Genomic DNA, 17869 nt, shown 5'->3' with positions numbered 1-17869 from the left:
GAATCATGCTGTTTCAGTCCAAAAACATCCCCAAGCCAGAGCTTTCTCCCAATGACATTTATCATTATATCCTGTTTAGGATAGTGAAACATTTTCCCCTTAAAAAGGCATAATCCAAACCCTTCTAACCACATCCAAGAACACTGTTCCTTAAGCCCTGTATCTAGAGCAGGGGTGTCAAACTCATCCTCACTGGGGGCCACATCAGCCTTAAGGTTGCCTTCAAAGGGCCGAAATAATTTTAGGGCTGTATAAATGTAACTACTCCTTAACTGTTAAGGAGCTGAAATTACATTCGGCCCTTTGAAGGCAACTGTGAGGCTGATGTGGCCCCCGGAGTTTGACACCCCTGCTAGAGCTGTCTGACTTCATTATTCAAAGTTCCTATCGGTTTTGAGTTTTCTTCATATACTTCTCTTACACTTAAGAACCACATGAGTGATGTGTTTACTAAAAGATCTGTATCCTTGAATATAGAAAAGATATAGTCATTGTTATATATCAATTACAAGATATTTACCAAACAGAAAGTATGACATGAAATATTTTCTACTTAATGCAAAAGCTTTAGATGCAAAATAATAACACTGAATTTAGTCACCTGCTACAGTTAAAAATCATTTCATAACATATTTCTCAATTTCAGTTCATGATTTACAACTTCATTTTAACAGATAAGAAATTAAAATAAGAAAGCGCTGCCAAATTATCAGGCTGGTAAGCTAATTTTTCTCTGCCATCAAGGAGCACGCAGACCATGGCCGCTGACAACTGATGACCTGATGACCTGGCGACTAGAGAGCCAACAGGAGACCGCAGCTGGAGGCGCGTCAGAAATAAAGAAATCAGTGTCACAGTTGAAATCTGCCAAGTAAAAAGCAGGTGATATATGATCAGCAAATGAGCCTTTTTATGTTACCTGGTGAATATTTCTGTGTAAATTGTAAAAAAAAATCACTGCCAAATATGCAAACATAAGAAAATATTAATGATACACTTAGCTAGGGGAAAAACCCTCAAAATAATTTGCTATCGCTATATAAGGTAGGTGGTACAGCCAAGGTTATTTAGAGTTATTGCGATTATGGTTTTGTAGAAAAAGCAGGTTCACTTGCTTTCACAGAATAAGATGTGATACTACTGAAACAAATTAGATGTATTTTGCACAGATATTAGGCAGAGAGTTTTAACTAACATGGCAAAATGCATTTGACTTGCACAAAATTCTTAGTGCTAATAGTGAAAATGATGCTCACACAACCATACCTACACAATTATCCTCTTTGTTTCCAATTCTGAGAATCTTCCATATGCAAAGCGCTGGGCCAGGTATCACAGACATACAGCAACGATCAGCAGACATCCCTTGCTTCAAGGAGCTTATACTCTAGTAATCGGCAGACCAACTAGGATTGCTTAATTGCTATGACTGGGGTTAGGCATAGCGTAGGAGTAAGGAGAAAGTTATTTCAACAAAAGCTATTAGAAAAAGTATCATGGCAGAAACAACCTACACATTATTTATTGCAATGCAGAAAAGGAATATAATGGAGGGGGCCAACATAAAGTTCAGATGAACTTTTTTAGGTAAAATTTGTATGTAATAAAATGAAGAGATCCCAATCAAGAAAGAGAACATTTCCATGATGTCACAGAGTTCCTTTATGACCCCCTCTTTCCGGGGAATCCCCACTGCCACAGACAAGCATAGACCAAATTTCTGTCCTCACCGCTTATTCCGCATGTGGATGAACTTCATATAGGACCATGGAGATTCTACTCTCTCGTTTCTACCTTCTTTCGATCATAATACTTAAAAGATTTATCCATGCTGTTCTTCCTTCTATTTCACTGATCTCTTTATCCACCCATACCAGCCTGTCTTAATTCTGTTAGCTTTACAGTAACTCTATCTAGTAAGAGTAACTCTAGTGCGTTCCCACACTATGTTCTCCAAGATGTTGTAGTTTTAGTAATTCTAGGTTCTTTGCTTTTCCCTAAAATTTTTAGGATCCACTTGTCCATCTGAATGAATGTAAGTGGTGACAATGGACATCTCTTTCCCTTGCAATTGATCACAAAGGAAAATATTCACGCTTTCACCACTGAAGATAAAGTTGCAGATTTTTCTGAACATGTCCTTCCTGAGTCGAGAAAGTGTTCTACTTTGCCGAAAGGCTTTACCATAAATGAATACTGGTCTGTGAGACAGTTTCTCCGCATATATTGAGATAATTGTGTAAGTTTTCCTCCACTGAATAATTTCAAAATGGTGACTTGCATGAATTAATTTCTTATGTTAAATCAACCTGACTTTCCAAAAAAAGGAAAGAAATGAAAAAGAAAGACCTGGTCATGATTGGTTATCCTTTCATACCTTGCTGGGATCAATTTTACCAATATTTTGTTAAGGATACTTTTAGACACTGCCTAGAATTTTCTTTTCTTTAACAACTTAGGCCATAATATCAGAGTCATATTGGCCTCGTGTACCCAGCTGGAAAGTATTCCATCCACCCCCATTTTTTAAAGCTTTTCTTTAAACTTGCCATTATTTCTTTCAGAAATGCTTTATAGAATTCACCAGCAAAATCATCTGTTCCTGAAATTTGTTTTGTACACAGGTAATTACCAATAATGATTTGATTTGTTTTAAAAATATAGGGATATACAGATAATTCAATTTTGTATTTTGTCAGTTTTTCCTAAGTTCCAATTTTCATGCCAATATGCCCACTCCATCTAAGTTGTTTGTTGAACTTATGGGCATGGCGTTGTTCAAAGTGTTCCCTCATTATCTTTATTCATAGCAATGATGTACTCTCTTTCACTCCTGATATTGATAATTTGTGCTTTGTCTTTTTTTCTCATTTAATTTAATCAGTCATAACACCTCAGTCCTGTTAGAATGGCTATTACCAAACAGACTAGAAACAACCAGTGTTAACAAGGATATGGAGAAAAGGAAACCATTGTAGACTGTTGGTGCGAAAGTATATTGATCTAGATTGCACTTCTCGGGATTTACCTGGAGAAAACAAAAGCACTAACTCCAAAAGATATACACACTCTCATGTTCACTGCAGCTTTCTATTGGGTTAACATTTTTTTCTGTTAAGGTAACATCCCATTGTCTCCTACCCTCCACTGTTTCTAATGTGAATTCCACTGTCACTTGTATAGCTGCTCCCCTTCATGTAATGTACTTTTTTAACCTTGGACCCTAATTTTCCCTGTATATTTTGTTTTTGTTTGATTATGGTATGTCTGGATATGCTTGTCTTTGTATTTATCCTTCCTGGGATTCCCTGTGGTTCCTGAATCAGTATTTAACACATGCACAAAATTCGGAAAATTTTCTGCCATTATTTCTTAACATATTCTTTGCCCCATTCTCTCTCCTTCTTGAACTTCAATTACATGTATATCAGATTACTCAGTATTAAGTGGATGTATGTAAAATGACTCAAGGTTGTACCCTAGGCCACGGAGACTCTGTTTTCCCACCTTGTTATTTTCCCTTTTAGATTAGGTGACACCTATAGATCTATCCTTGAGTTTCCAGATCCTGTCTTCTGTCATCTTCAATTTACTTTTAAGCCCATCCAGTTAATTTTTAAAATTTTACCTTCTAATGCAGATATTGTACTCTCAGTATTAGATGTGTGTGTGTGTATATACATTTCTCTGCTGAGATTCCCCATCTGGTTACTCTCTATATATGACTCATTTCCATTAAATCCTTAAACACATTTATTTATTTTTATTTTTTTTAAAAGATTTTATTTATTTATATTTAGAGAGGGGGAAGAAGGGACAAAGAGAGGAAGAGAAGCATGAGTGTGTGGTTGCCTCTTCTGTAAGCTCAACTGGGGACCCGGCTCATAACCCAGGCATGTGCTGCTGCCTGGGAATCGAACCAGTGACTCTTTTGTCCAAAGGCTACCACTGGATCCACTGAGCCACACCAAGTCCTTAAACACATTTAACGTAGCTATTTTCAAGTCCTGTTCTAATCCCACCATCTGCAATCTACATCATCTTAAGATCTGTCCATTATTGGCAATCTTTCTTTTAATTATACTGACAATCTGAAAGAAAATAATAAGGTGGAAAAGAAAGAGAGTCTCCGTGGCCTAGGGTACAACATTGCGTCATTTTATATACATCTAATTAAATCTAAGTAGTCTAACATACATGTAATTGACGTTCAAGAAGGAGAGAGAATGGGGCAAAGAGTATGTTAAGAAATAATGGCAGTCACTTTTTCTCTTTATTCACATTGTCATGAATTTTTGTGTGTTCTGTGTATGGTGAATGATAAAGTGTAGAGAGTCTAGATTTTCTTCTCTTCTTCGGAAGAATGTGGACACTGTCCCATCAGGCACCTTAAGTCTGTAAAGGCTTGGTTTTAGACTTGGCAAGTATGCCTCTCACCTTTGACTTGGTCTCCAGAAAAATCCCTGGTCATGCAACAAGGCCCTTACTCCTATGGTGTGGTCCTTCTGGGGTCCTACTGGACAGCTCAAGCTAGTGGCCCCTCTAACCTGGAAGGTTTCAAAGCCCAAAAATGTCACTCCTCCTATGGGCAGGAAATAACATCTCTCTTAGCTTTTACCATCTTCTGTTACTTTCTGCTGGCTCCATGGAATCTCTCCTGTATATTCCTAGTTCAGGAGTCAGAAAAACACTTGTGGTGAATTAATATTCAGATTTGGAGGCTTTGTCCTCTACAGATCATTCTTTCCCTGGATTTACCCCTCAAATTCCAACTGCTCTGGCCACTGCAAACTCTGACCACTGACACCACAAGTCTACAAAAGTGTAGTTTTCTACTTAAGCTCTAGCTGCCCAGCCTCATGGATTGAGGATGCCATCAGGCATAAAGCCATTAATGTGGAGCTCACCGTGAACCATTCACTTCAAGGATCAAATCCCCTACGGTCCCAGTTTACCCTTGAAGCTGGGACTCTCCAGTGTCTTAAAAAGTTTCTTATATTCTGTCCATGGGATATAATGGTTATCCTCAGGGAAGGGTAATTCTTATAACAAACCACTCTCATCTGTAAAGCGTATTTACTTTTTACCTGAAAAATCTGGATAACTGAATGTGAGAGCAATTTGTATTGCCAGCTTTAGATGCAAGATACAGAGAAGCAACCTAAAACTCCCTGAAGATAACAGCAAACAGTACATAGCAGCATTTAAGAGTTTGTATGTTTGTTCAAAGTCATTAACTCATTTGATCCTAACGCTAACACTGAACAGTTACTGAAGCATCAGCTACTCGAGGATATTAGAGCTTAAATCAATTCATGTGCTGTGAAAGCAAGTCTTAAATCTATTCCTCCCACTACACGATATACCTTTATGATAAACATTTTAATTCTGTCAACAAAATTATAAAAAATTCAGAATTAATGTATTTACTTGTAAACAGGCTGCTAACTAAATCCATCTTTCTTAAAATGGCCACTGCACAGTTACATCTTTAAGACAAAAATTGCTTCATAGTCCATATTTTCTATAGAGCTAAACAGCACTCATCTATTAGCACTAAATTATAAGAACATTTTCCCCGGCATAAATTTGTTTAGAAATATCACCTTCTTTTAAATAGTATTCTAAAAATCATCTTATTGACAAGATTTTTTAAACTGTAAGATATTAGGGGGGAGGGAGGCTCATAATTTTTTCATCCCAAGGTAATATTAATTACTTTAAAAATTATTTTCTGTGGCTTTCAATAAACAAACTCAACACATTGTTAAAGAAAGCGCAATGGATGGAAAGTTCTCTTTATGTCCACTGAGGACTACCAGCTTGTCCACAACCCCCTCCGACTCCCCCAGAGTAATCGCGGCCCTCTACCTCGCTGCTCTGAACTTCTCACTATTGTCCAAGCATAGCTTTAGAGAATTATATTTCACCTAGAATGTCCCTCCCCCTATGCCAAAACCCTTTTATTCAAAAGACCCAGCTCAAATATTTTTCCATTGTGAAGCTAAGTTATTCACTCCCCCCTCCCCTGGGAGTTCACATCATTTAACAGTATGGATCATTTAATTAACATGCTGATGAAAAGTCTCTCCTTCAAAAACGGAGATGTTTGATGACAGGTACATTTCTTATTGATCTTTTATCTCATTACCAAGCACAAGAGTAATATACGGTAGCTGTCTGAAAAAAAAATTCTGAATGACTAAATTATTTTCATACTAACACACATCTCTAATAGTATCACTTCACTACATTGTACCTATATTCTGGCAGCAACCTCATAAATAGACTCTCTGAATCGATCCAAGAGCTAGAGTTCCAATAAATTCCGAGCATCACTGTCATTATTAACCTTTGACTCGTATTACTTCATGCCCTGCTCAAAAAATAATAGCTTTCCTTTGCCTTTAGATGGAAGTTCTAGCCCAGAATTCACAACCTCCAGAATCTGGCTGCAGTCTGTCATGTGTATCACCACTTCCCTCTCAAGCCTCCTGATGCTGCTGCCACCTGGCTGATACCCTGTACCCATCTTCACCTCTACACAAAACCCACCAATTCCTCAAAGCTCGGGACAAGCCTCACGTTGTACATGAATTAGCTCGAAGACACTCCAGGAAACTCTCACATAGACGTTGCTAGCACTGACACTTTCTGTTTGTCATTCAACACTTAACTTCAAAATTTACTTCTTTAGCACACAAAAAAGCATCATGTAAATGATGAAAATATCTAGCACACTCAGACACTTAACAAATGGCTGTGCATAGAATAGTGAGGTGGAATAAGAGAACTCTAGTTTTTAAAAAATTAAATCTGAACAAAATGAGTAAAAGATTGACATGAAAGAGAAGAATTTAGAGCCTCTACAGATATACCATTCTTATCCACATAAATCACACTATGGCTTATGCAACTATAAATATAGGAACATTCATTTGAAAACCAGTTCTGTCCAAGAAAGAAGAGCAAATGGGGTTCTGGGACCCAGAAAGGTGTATTGCTATGAGAAACAGAAATGTTCATGAGCTCAGAAACTAATGTTCTTTCTCTGATTTTTATGTTGATTAAAAAACATTTATGATTAATAATTTAGTTTTTCAGCAATCTACAGAGTATATGTATTCTCCAGTATAAATTAGTGCATTGGCATTTTGGTTTATAATCAATATCTTTTTACTTCAGCTAAGAATCCCTTCCTTAGAGCTCAATCAATTCAGCTCAGTTCCATAAACATTCATTGAGTATTTACTGTGTCTCAGGCCCTTTCTTAGACTTAAAAATGAGTACACAGTCAGTGACATTCAGGAGCTCGAAAGCAAATTAGAGACAGACAAGTAACTAGTTCAAAATAATATGGCAAATATAAAGTCAAAGCTATATACACGAACAAAAGATAGCTTCACAAGACATAGCAGAGATTTAAAGAAGGAACAGCAGATGGACCAGTAAATCAGGACAGGGTTGGAAAACATTACAGATAGAGTGAGCTAAAGGGGAAGAAAACACCCAGACACATGAAAAAGCAAGACGTGACTGGTATAGACCGTGTATAAGAGATGGTTGTTACATGAAGGAGAAAGTAGGAAGGCAAAGATGAGTTACAAAAAGTGAGAAAAGCAGATATGCACTGGATAATGGAATACACTACAAGCCACAATAAAGAGCTTAATTGGTTGTTTCCCCCTGTAGGAACGGGGAGGCTTTGAAGCAGTTTAGCAGGGACATGCCCACATAAGTGTAGCAGAACACCGTGGTGGCTGTTAAAGTCACTTTATATGTTTATTGAGGGTCTGCTGCATGCCAGGTTTTACCTCAGCGATAAAAACAGAAAACTGTTGCTTGCTTGAGGTGTATTAGTGAGTAAACTTCACTATGTTTAATAAGCAAGATTTAAAAATATTAGCACAGAAAAGGCAACCGGTGATAAAAACTTTATATTATTATTATTAACCACCAAACTACTTCTGTCATCTTCATAAGCACTATATTATAGTAGGTAAAAATAAAATCGTTGTCGACATCGTTAGTCATCAGGGAAATGAAAATCAAAACCATAAGATGCCACTTCTTACCTACCAAATGACTACAGTCAAAAAGACAGATAATGAGTGTTTAGTAGACTGTGGAAAAACTGGAATTCTCATATGTTGCTAAGTGGAGATATAAAATAGTGTAACCTCTTTGGAGGACAGTCTGGCATTTCCTCAAAAGGTTAAACGTAGTCACCGTAAGATGTAGTAATTCCACTCCTAGGTATATACTCAAGAGAACTGACAGTACAGTCTACCATGCAAATTGAACGCAAATGTTCAGAGCAACATTATCTGTAATAGCCAAACAATGGGAACAACCTGTATGTCCATCAGCTGATGAAAAAACAAACAAAATGTGATATCTACATCATTTACCTGTTATTAGAAATGAAAATATTGGTGCATGTTACCACATGGACGAACCTTGAAGAAATGCGGAGTGAAAGAAGCCAGCCACAAAGGACCACATGCGCTGATGTGTGAAATATCTAGAATAGGCAAGTCTATGGAGACAAGAGTAGATTAATGGTTGCCTGAGCTGGGAGGAGCTGGGAGACAGCCCAAGGGGGCAAACTTTCTGTTCTAGGTAACGAAAATGTTCGAAATTTAATAATGGTGATGGCTACACAGCTCTGCGCATATACTAAAAGGCACTGAATTGTACACTTGAAATGGGTGAACTGAATGGTATGTGAATTGTCTCAATAAAGTTTTTTAAAAATCTCATCTTTAATACCATCTTCAAAATTTTTATTCCTCTTTCCTCATGAAACCAATGATATCCTTCCCAGCATAGAATGTATTATAACTTTGGAGTACTTAAAAATACCAACTTTTTTCAATCTTCTACTGGCAATTCTTTTTTCTTTTTTCTGAGAAAACTAATCTTCCAGTTTGGCAGAAAACAATTTATTTTTATGACATCAAACAATAAGAGAACAGAAGCCTTGATCCATCTGCACTAAAGGTGAGTTAGTCCTTCAACGACAACGAAATCTAAGAAGTTTTTCTCTCTGATCGATCACTTTGACTTTCCGTGGGTCTTAATAATCTGATCGCTAATGTAAATGTTATCAATAATTATTTCATTATTATTTATTTTTTATTAATATTAATGCTAAAAATTCTAAAGTTGATGTGAAGGTATCATTTCCATTTTTATTTGTTTGGAAGCACACCCCTTGAGCCCAGGAGTCAGATGAGGTAAATATACTGTGAAAGATGTTAAATAATTAGAGAGAATAACACAAAAAATTCACCTGTAAAAATATATACGTTTGCATGTATGCATAAGTTAATGTGTATTTCCACAAATGACACATGTGCTCAGGTGATCTGGCATGTGAATGCTCTGGTCGGAACACCAGCGCAGGTTAGCTGTGCCATCCTTTTATTTTCACCCTGGGTCCTCCAGGATCGTGGAAACAATTCACACAGGTGTCCTATTTGGCTTTACTCCAAATAATATGGCTCCAACTTCAGCTGGGACCCCATGGTTATTTGAAAAAATGTTTCTGTCTCTAGGCTTTCCTTATTATACTTTCTGCACCAGCTATAAGCATTTAAACTTTTTTTCTCCAGGTGTCTCCCTATCAACTTCATACCCACCTTTACTTACAAAGAAAACAGAAGCCACAGTACGTGTTTCCCTTCACTGTCCCTTACAACTCACCTAGAGCAGCACTCACCCTTTGTTCACTCATCAGAATAGTAAATATAGTAATGGATTCATCACTTACTGAGCATGTGCCATGTGCCAAGCACCGGGCTGAGCACTTTAGATACAATAATGAATTTAGATCCCACAACAATCTTACACGGTAAGTATTTCTGGTCCCATCTTTCACAGCGACACAGTGAAGCTCAGGGGAGCTAAGCACCTTGTCCACAGTTAGAGCTAATGAGTGGAAGAAGAGAGATTTGAATCCAGGTCTATCTATAATCATCACCCTGCCTCTGAAAAGTGTTCCAGTAATGTCTGTCCTAAGACCTCCACTTCCACATGGGAACACCACATGCAAAGGGTTACTTTCACTACTGCGTGATCTTTCTGTTTCCTAGCCAGTATTGAGATAAAAATATCTAAATTGCTATACTCAAAAACATGGCTTGTGCGCTTCAGATTTCCATTTAAAAACAGATTTTAATAAAATTGCATACATATCTATATTAGTTACATTAATAAGTTTTAAACCAAATGCAAATAGATGATTTAGATCTTAAAGACATGTGCAATTAAAAGATTAATGACTTCCATTGAGCTTCCAAGAAAACCTCAAAATATCAGGTTATACTCATAACAGTTATCTCCCTCTCTCTGTTCATCTACAGAGCGGGGGGAAAAAAAGAAATTTCCTGCTTATTAATTTTTTCCAGTAATTTCTCCCTTTGGTAGAGGAAGGTAAAAAGCAGTTTAGCAACACAGGCGAACAGAGCTAATGCTTCTTAAGAACAGTGTCTTCCCTTTATTGGTCCTGACAATCGTGGGCCCTAATTGGCTTCAGTGAGTTATCTCACATAACTTTTAATAACACTTCAGTCCAGGTCTTCAATGGCTCACCCTAAGCCACATGATTTACTGTGCTGCTTACACAGATTTTTAACTCCCTACATCCACATTGCACTGAATCCTTTTTCTTAAGCTGTTAAGAATTAACTTCAACACTACAGTCACCATGGAAATAAGTACCAGAGCTGTCTTGTTCCATATTTTATTCCCAGGGCCTATAGAGTAGATGCTCAATAAACATTTGTTGTAATAAATGATGGCAAGAAAACAAGTTAGAGGACATTGTGTAGTCTGTTATGCCTTTTAATAAAATCCCCCCCAGAACAGTTACATGAACTTGTTTTGAATACTATGATATCAAAATTTAGACCCTACACTATCTTTAAGCTTTAACACAGGATTAGTTTGTTTTTTAAAATATTCAATTTGAAAAATTTGAAAGCAGTTTTAAAAACATTTTTCACATTTCTTTTGATTCAAAATCAACAAAATAGTGATCAAGAAATAATCTGTATATTTTTTTATAATTTTAGAGAGATGAGAAGGGAGGGAGAAAAAGAAGGGAGAGAAACATCAATTGGCTGCCTTCCATATGCACCCCGACTCTAGACCAGAGCCTGAACCTGCAACCGAAGCACGGGCCCTGACCGGGAATCAAACTGGTGACCTTTCGGTTTGCGGGATGATGCCCAACCAACTGAGCCACACTGTCCAGGCTAATTTGTGTATTTTCAATTTATATACATAATACATAAACAAATTGAAAATACACAAATTCACTGTATCTTTTTATACAGTGTAGCTAAAGCTTTAAAGACTGGGTTTTCTTTCACTCACATCACAATGCAGCCCCTTAAATCCAAAGAGGATGCTAGTTTTATCTGCAGTTCAGAAACAGCTTGCCAATCACTGATACGATTCAAGAACTCCATGCATATTTATTGCTGCATTCATTTTTAAACAAATATTGCAAAAGAATTCACACAGTGTGAGAAATGTCACCTAAATGCTAAAAAGAAAGGCCTGTATCAATTCTCAAGGGTAGGTACCGGTCTATCACTAAAACGAATATACATTTCTTGTCTACTTTCAATTTTGCTGACTGCTACCCAGTTATAAATAAAGTATAACAAATCAAAATACCAAGTTATGTTTTCCTTATCACTTCTCAATTTTCTCCCATCCTTCCAAATCATGATTTACTTGAAAATTAAATAGAATACTATTTACAGACCTCCATCCATCCTTTTGGAGATAACTGAAGGCTCCATCGACAACGCTTGCGAAGAACTGCCCTCCTGTGATGAAGAGGGTATTAACGGTGACCAATCGGCCTCTTAAATTGGGGGGTGAGACCTCGGCAATGTACACTGGCACTGTCATGGAAGCGATGCCTGCAGGGAAACCACAGAAAGTAAACATAAGGCATTTACTCAAGATTGCTGTTGTTGTTATAAACATTAACGCTAGACTAAGACACACACACACACGCACACACACGGGCCTGGTGTTTCACTCTAAACAAAGGTTTACCGCTTATTTAAAGATTCTTTTTCTAACTAGCAACAACTGCAGATAAGTAAAGACGTATGCGAGATACCAATCTCTGAGAACCATTTTTCATATTATCACTTGAAAGCCTGTGAACGAAATACCTCTAGAGATCTCAGATAACTTTAGAATACATATAAGTATGCTTTATAACTTCTTGAGGACTAAAAATAGGAAGATGCTTTCTAGATAGAATTAATGAAATATTTTTAATCTATATGGAAATGTAATCAGACAATGGTGAGAACAAAAAATGACTCCAGAATACATATTAAGTATTCAAAGTCATCATTTCCAGCAGACACACCAAAACTCCTTATTGGTTTCCCCATGAGAAATCCATACATTAAATCACCTTATTCAATTGTCCAGATGTACATTTCAGAAATAGGTCACAGCAAATGGTACTTTGAAAATGTACAGTTTGCAAAAACAAATGATCTTAACTAGGAAGTGGATAGCTTTATGGTTAAGATGTACCTCTATCTAAAATAGAGACGCAGCACAGTCTACGGCTGCAGTTCTCAAACTTCTTTATCACTACAATCATTTATGCAGCTTTTTTTCCCAAATAAAGACGCCCTCACCTCGCCCACCCAGACTTAGACAGGAAACTGCGGAGTTGGGAGATGAGCCTGTCTATTTAAAAATCCTCCAGGTGACCCCGACGTTCACCACGTATTTATAAAACTACAGTTCCATAGTCCATGGTTTCGAACCAACCCGAAATTATTTCTAAAAGAAAATCTTGGCCTCACTGGTCATATCTAGCTCACTTCCCAGTGGCACTTCCAACTTTTAACCTAAAACTAGTAGCTAATCAATATATACAAACAGTTCAGGAAGCAAAAAAAAAAAAATAAAAACAAAAACAAAAAACTAAGCAGGGTTAACTAAGAATATTTAGCCGTTTTATATCTGTAGATATTAGAATCAATCCCTAAGTTAAATCAGAACGCCAGTGGGTTGCATAATAGACCCATGTACCTTGACTTTTAATGAATCGGTCTGCATAATGCAAGAAGTACCTGCACTGAAAGCAGCAGCACGAAGAAATCTATTGCTGTGTGTTCTGGGCGAGCGCTCATGGAAGGTACTATTTACCACATTCTGGACACGACACATTTCCCTCCAGTCTCTGTACCTGCAGCAGTTGGGCTTCCAGTAACTGATTCGTGTTTTTCATTGGCTCTGTAAATCACACGGCTGTCTCTCACGTCCCTCTCTGTGTGGGCAATCAGAGAGGCCCGCCAACATCAAGTGGTTTAGACTTCATGGTATTTATTCTGTGACATAAACTCTCTCTTTGATGCCACAATCATCTCCAATTTTACCTATTTTGAATTTTACTTGTTTTGTTCTATCTTTGAGCAAAGCAAATACATAAATGTACGGAAAGATAGGATTTATTTAAGTAACACATATTTGCTTCTGGAACATTCACTGTATTGTTGCATAACTACTGGTAAGCAGTTACAAGGTTTGCACACAACTCAGGCCAGTAAGTCTGAAAACTACACACTGTCGTTTCCTGTCCACATATGGCAATAGGAAAAGCATCTTATGATTTTATGAGTTTCATAATAAGCATGTATTAATAAACAAAGTATAGACTTCACATTTAAATCAGCACCTAAAGAGCTAAAAATTTCCATCTGACTGCTAATTAATTTAACAGCACAGACTACCCTAACATGTCCTTCATCTAACTTGGAAAGAGGAAACATTTGTAGCAAATGTTGACCGTTTTTATTTTTAGTTCTTTTATGATTAAACTTAAAAACTTCAGACAACAGTAAGTGATTGTTTGGATTTCTCGTTCTTTGGTCTGGCCGTAAACAGGAATCCAGTCGCTCTCCTCAGCCCCAGGTCTTTACTCAGCCGTGCAGCTCACAGGTGGGACCGTGGCGATCTGGACTGTGGCTTTAGGCGGCCTGGGTTCGTCACAAAGCCCATGGAGTTTACTACATAGCAAATGCAGAGGTGTCCCCAGACCCTTAAAAAGGTTGATTATTAAAGATAAACACCACAATATTGAAAAGTAGCAGATAAATGCAGAGGGAAAAGACTGAAGAACTGCAAAAAGACAGACTCGCTGGATTCAGAGTAGGAAAGAACCCGAAAAGATCTAAGGAGTGCTCCCATTGACTTACCACTGTTCCAAGTTCTTACATTCGATTAGATTGCTTCACATAAACTGACTATCTTGTCTAACCCTCAGAACATTCCTTTAAAGGACATACAGTTATTCCCACTCTGCCAAGAAGGACTTGACCTCAGGTCTCACAATGAGGAAGTAAGCGAATTGGAACGTGAACCAGGCATTGAGATCCCAGAACCCAGGTGCGAAAGCACTAGACTACACTGACTGATCCGCCACAGATGGGGCCCCGGAACCAGTGGGTTTAAGTTCCAGGCCTGCCACGCACCAGCTGGTTAAGTCGGGACAAGTTACTTACCCTTTCTGGGTCCCCCATTCCTGATCTATGTAATAGAAAAAAACAAAAGTAACTCATCCATAGAAGTGAGGAAAACTCAATGAGTTAATGAATAAATAAAGTACTTAAAATTGTGTCCAGCCTACAGGAAGCAGTCAGTGATATCTGCAGTATTTCTATTATTACTATAACACTAGATAGGAGGCATTCCAACTTTTCTGATTCAGTTTGACCTGTGCTGGGTGCTAGAATCATGAAAACAATAAGGAAGCAACATACAAACCCTACTCAAAAAGCATGCAGTCAGAAAATGTGAAAATAACACGGTCCCAGTGCAGCTACGCACACCGCATCCTCTTTTGGTGCTGACAGAGCTGTGCGCTGACAGTGACTGGGTGATAGCTAGGAAGGGCTGGGCGGACAACTAATTCTGCAGAAAAGAGCAGGAGCTTACAAAAACATGAAATCACATGGGGTTTTCTCAAAGGGAGCAGAGAAAGTGTGAGGTAGAACGTGTGTAGGAATGAGGTGGGGGAGGCTTACAGGGCACAGGTCATAGAAGCCACATCCATTTATCAGCGAGCATCACTGAATACTGATGTGAGCTGGGCACTGTGCTAAGCACTGGGGACGGAGTGCTGTGAGAGCAGAAAGACAGGCCATCTGTCCTGAGGGTCCGCGCAGAGAAATGTGTTTGAACAAGTAACTGCATTCCAAGCATGAATGGGTCTTCCCAAAGGGGAAGTGTGGGGGAAATAAGCCAATGGCAAAAAGACTGGAGGAGGAATCAGAAAAGCCTAGGATGAGGATATATTTAAGCTGAGACCAGGTGAATAAGCAAGCTAACAGCTAGGTGGGAGTGGAGGGTGAGAGATACTTTAGACATCAGACCAACTTAGACAAAGGCCTTGAGGCAGGAAGAACAGCATCCTGTTGAGGGGGACTATTTCTGGTGACGTGGGCAGAGACCAACCAGACAATACAGAATCATCAAAACTATATTAAGGGTTTGGTATTAAGAAGACTTGGTGTAATGTAAAGAAGGAAGAGTCACAATCAGATTCATGTTTAAAGGATCATTTTGGTTGGACAAGGGGAAACTGATTGCAGGGGAGAAATGAGGGAGTAACGAGTACAGTGACAGCCCTGGAAATGGAGTGAAAAGGAGAGACCCTAGAATTGTGTATTTGGTATTGAACTAAAGAGACAATGGATGGAATGGGAAGGATGAGGCGAGGCAAATTCAAGGATGATGTTCAGATGTCCAAAATAAGCCACTAGGCACTTGGTGGGTATTTCGTACAAAGATAAGGGATAGTGGAGGAGAAGCAAGTTTGGGTGGACCATAAGGTCAAGTTTTAGACCGGTTGAGAAAGAGGTGTTCTGTGAAATACACAAGTAGACAGCAAGTAGACCACTCTGTAAGGATGCTGGGAATAAAGATTATTTACATGTGAATGTTCCCAGCCTCCCTCTCTTCTCCCACTCAGAGTCTATGCCAAAATAACCAATTTCTCCTTCATCCTTAGAGGAAATTTGGTCTTTGTTAGCCTAGTTCTTGAGCTGTTGTCATGCTAGACAAGAGGAAAAATATGAATAAAACATGGGGCAAAGATCCCATTTGTGGGAAAAGTCCAAATGAAAAAAGACTGGAGAATGTTGTGCGTGTAAGGCTCAGGGTCAGAAATGGGAAAAAGTGGGAGCCTGAACAAAGCGACTGACTGAGGCTTGACTGGGGGGTGTGAGAGAGAGAAGATTTTAAGAAATATTGCTGCCCTGGCCAGTGTGGCTCAGTTGGTTGGACTGTCGTCCGTAAACCAAGAGGTCACAGGTTCAATTCCTGGTCAGGGCACGTGCCTATGTTGTGGGTTACATCCCAGGTAGAGACACATGCAAGAGACAACTGATTGATGTCTCTGTCTCTCACATCGATGTTTCCTCTCTCCCCGATCCTCTCTCTCTCTAAAAATCAATAAGCATGTCCTCAGGAGTGGATTAACAAAAAATAATAAATATTGCTGAGTTGTAACATACATGCTATTGTATTATTCAAAACACAAAAGTAGTATTACTTGATTACTAGTAATCAAGTAATTATAATTGATTACAATTATAATGGATTATATTTGCAACTCCATATATTTGCAAATATAATGGATTATATTTGCTGGATTATAATGCAACTCCGAACTGAGACTGGGCTGGGCAGGGTTTCGGAGCTACACAAGTATCTGGAGACCAAAAGATGTATCTTTGTGGCTAGTGCCCATAAGTGAATCCATGGAAATGGAGATCTCACAAAAATGGGTATGAGAAGAATGCCTAGGACCGACTCCAGAAAAACTGCAATATTTAAGGTACTTCTGAAGAAAGAAACTGAGCAGAAGCAACAGCAAGCATCTACCTTACTCTTGAATACAGTTATTTCTTTTTATGTTACTGTTTTAATTATTATGTAAGGTCATCCTATTAATAGGTGGGACAGATATTCATCATCCCTCTAGGGAAGTAAAGAAACCCAGCCTTAGACAGGCAGGCAAGAAGAGATATTCAGAAAGTCGCATCATAGCGAATTAACGTCAAAGTGGGTCTCACAGATTTAAGTCCACTAATCCTTGTAATGTGCCACTCCAGGACCGAGTGTCATGCCTCTCTTTAGAATGCAACCCTGTGTAAATTCCTCAGACACATTTTCTTTTGGCCCTATTTCCTCAGCTAGCACACATGGACTTCTAGCAGCAGGAGGGTCCAAACTCCTCTGCTCCTCCCGCCAGCTATGTGACCTACTGTCACCAGGTGTCATGATGGAGAGCTCAGGTGAATTACTCAGAAAACTAAGAACTAAATGTGATTAACTATATAATTTCGAGCTTGATGAGTTTAAACCCATCTTTCCTGAAGACTTCTTCAGGAAAATGGAGAACTATAAAAGAATGCCAATGATCAGGAAAAGTAGTAGAGATCTATGTCACCCCCAAATCTTCTTTCTACTTTAGAGAGACACATGGAATTCTGTCCCCAAACAAAACTCACTGTTCTCATAAAGAACACTTAATATTGTATGAGATTCCCCAAAATTAAGAATTACGTGTTTCATAAATGGATGCAGTTAATGATATTTTAATTTTAGCAGATCTGTGAAGAGCTTTTGATTTTTTTCCCTATTCCAGAGAAGGGGTTCAGAACAACTTCCCCAAGAGGAACCACTTCGGCACGTAAATTATTTTGAGCGGGAGGCAATCGAGACCCTGAAGGCTCAAGAGAAACGTTTACATTATTCTACCTTTAAAGAATTTAAATTAGGGGCCCTGCACATAATGAGTTATTACCAGACA

At 38.4% G+C, this 17869-nt stretch overlaps 1 protein-coding gene across 1 annotated transcript in view; it reads right to left on the bottom strand.

Moving 5' to 3' along the window:
* The window catches only part of SLC2A13 (solute carrier family 2 member 13), a 280975-nt gene that overhangs the window by 226089 nt on the left and 37017 nt on the right, over positions 1-17869 (bottom strand). Inside the window, exon 2 of the mRNA XM_024575883.4 lies at positions 11780-11939. Coding sequence (XP_024431651.2) covers positions 11780-11939 — 160 coding nt within the window. The remainder of the gene's footprint in view (positions 1-11779; positions 11940-17869) is intronic.

Source organism: Desmodus rotundus, chromosome 3, assembly GCF_022682495.2.
Source record: "Desmodus rotundus isolate HL8 chromosome 3, HLdesRot8A.1, whole genome shotgun sequence".
NCBI lineage: Eukaryota > Metazoa > Chordata > Mammalia > Chiroptera > Phyllostomidae > Desmodus > Desmodus rotundus.
The sequence above is the reverse complement of the archived record's forward strand: the minus strand, read 5'-3'. Positions and strand labels throughout refer to the sequence as shown.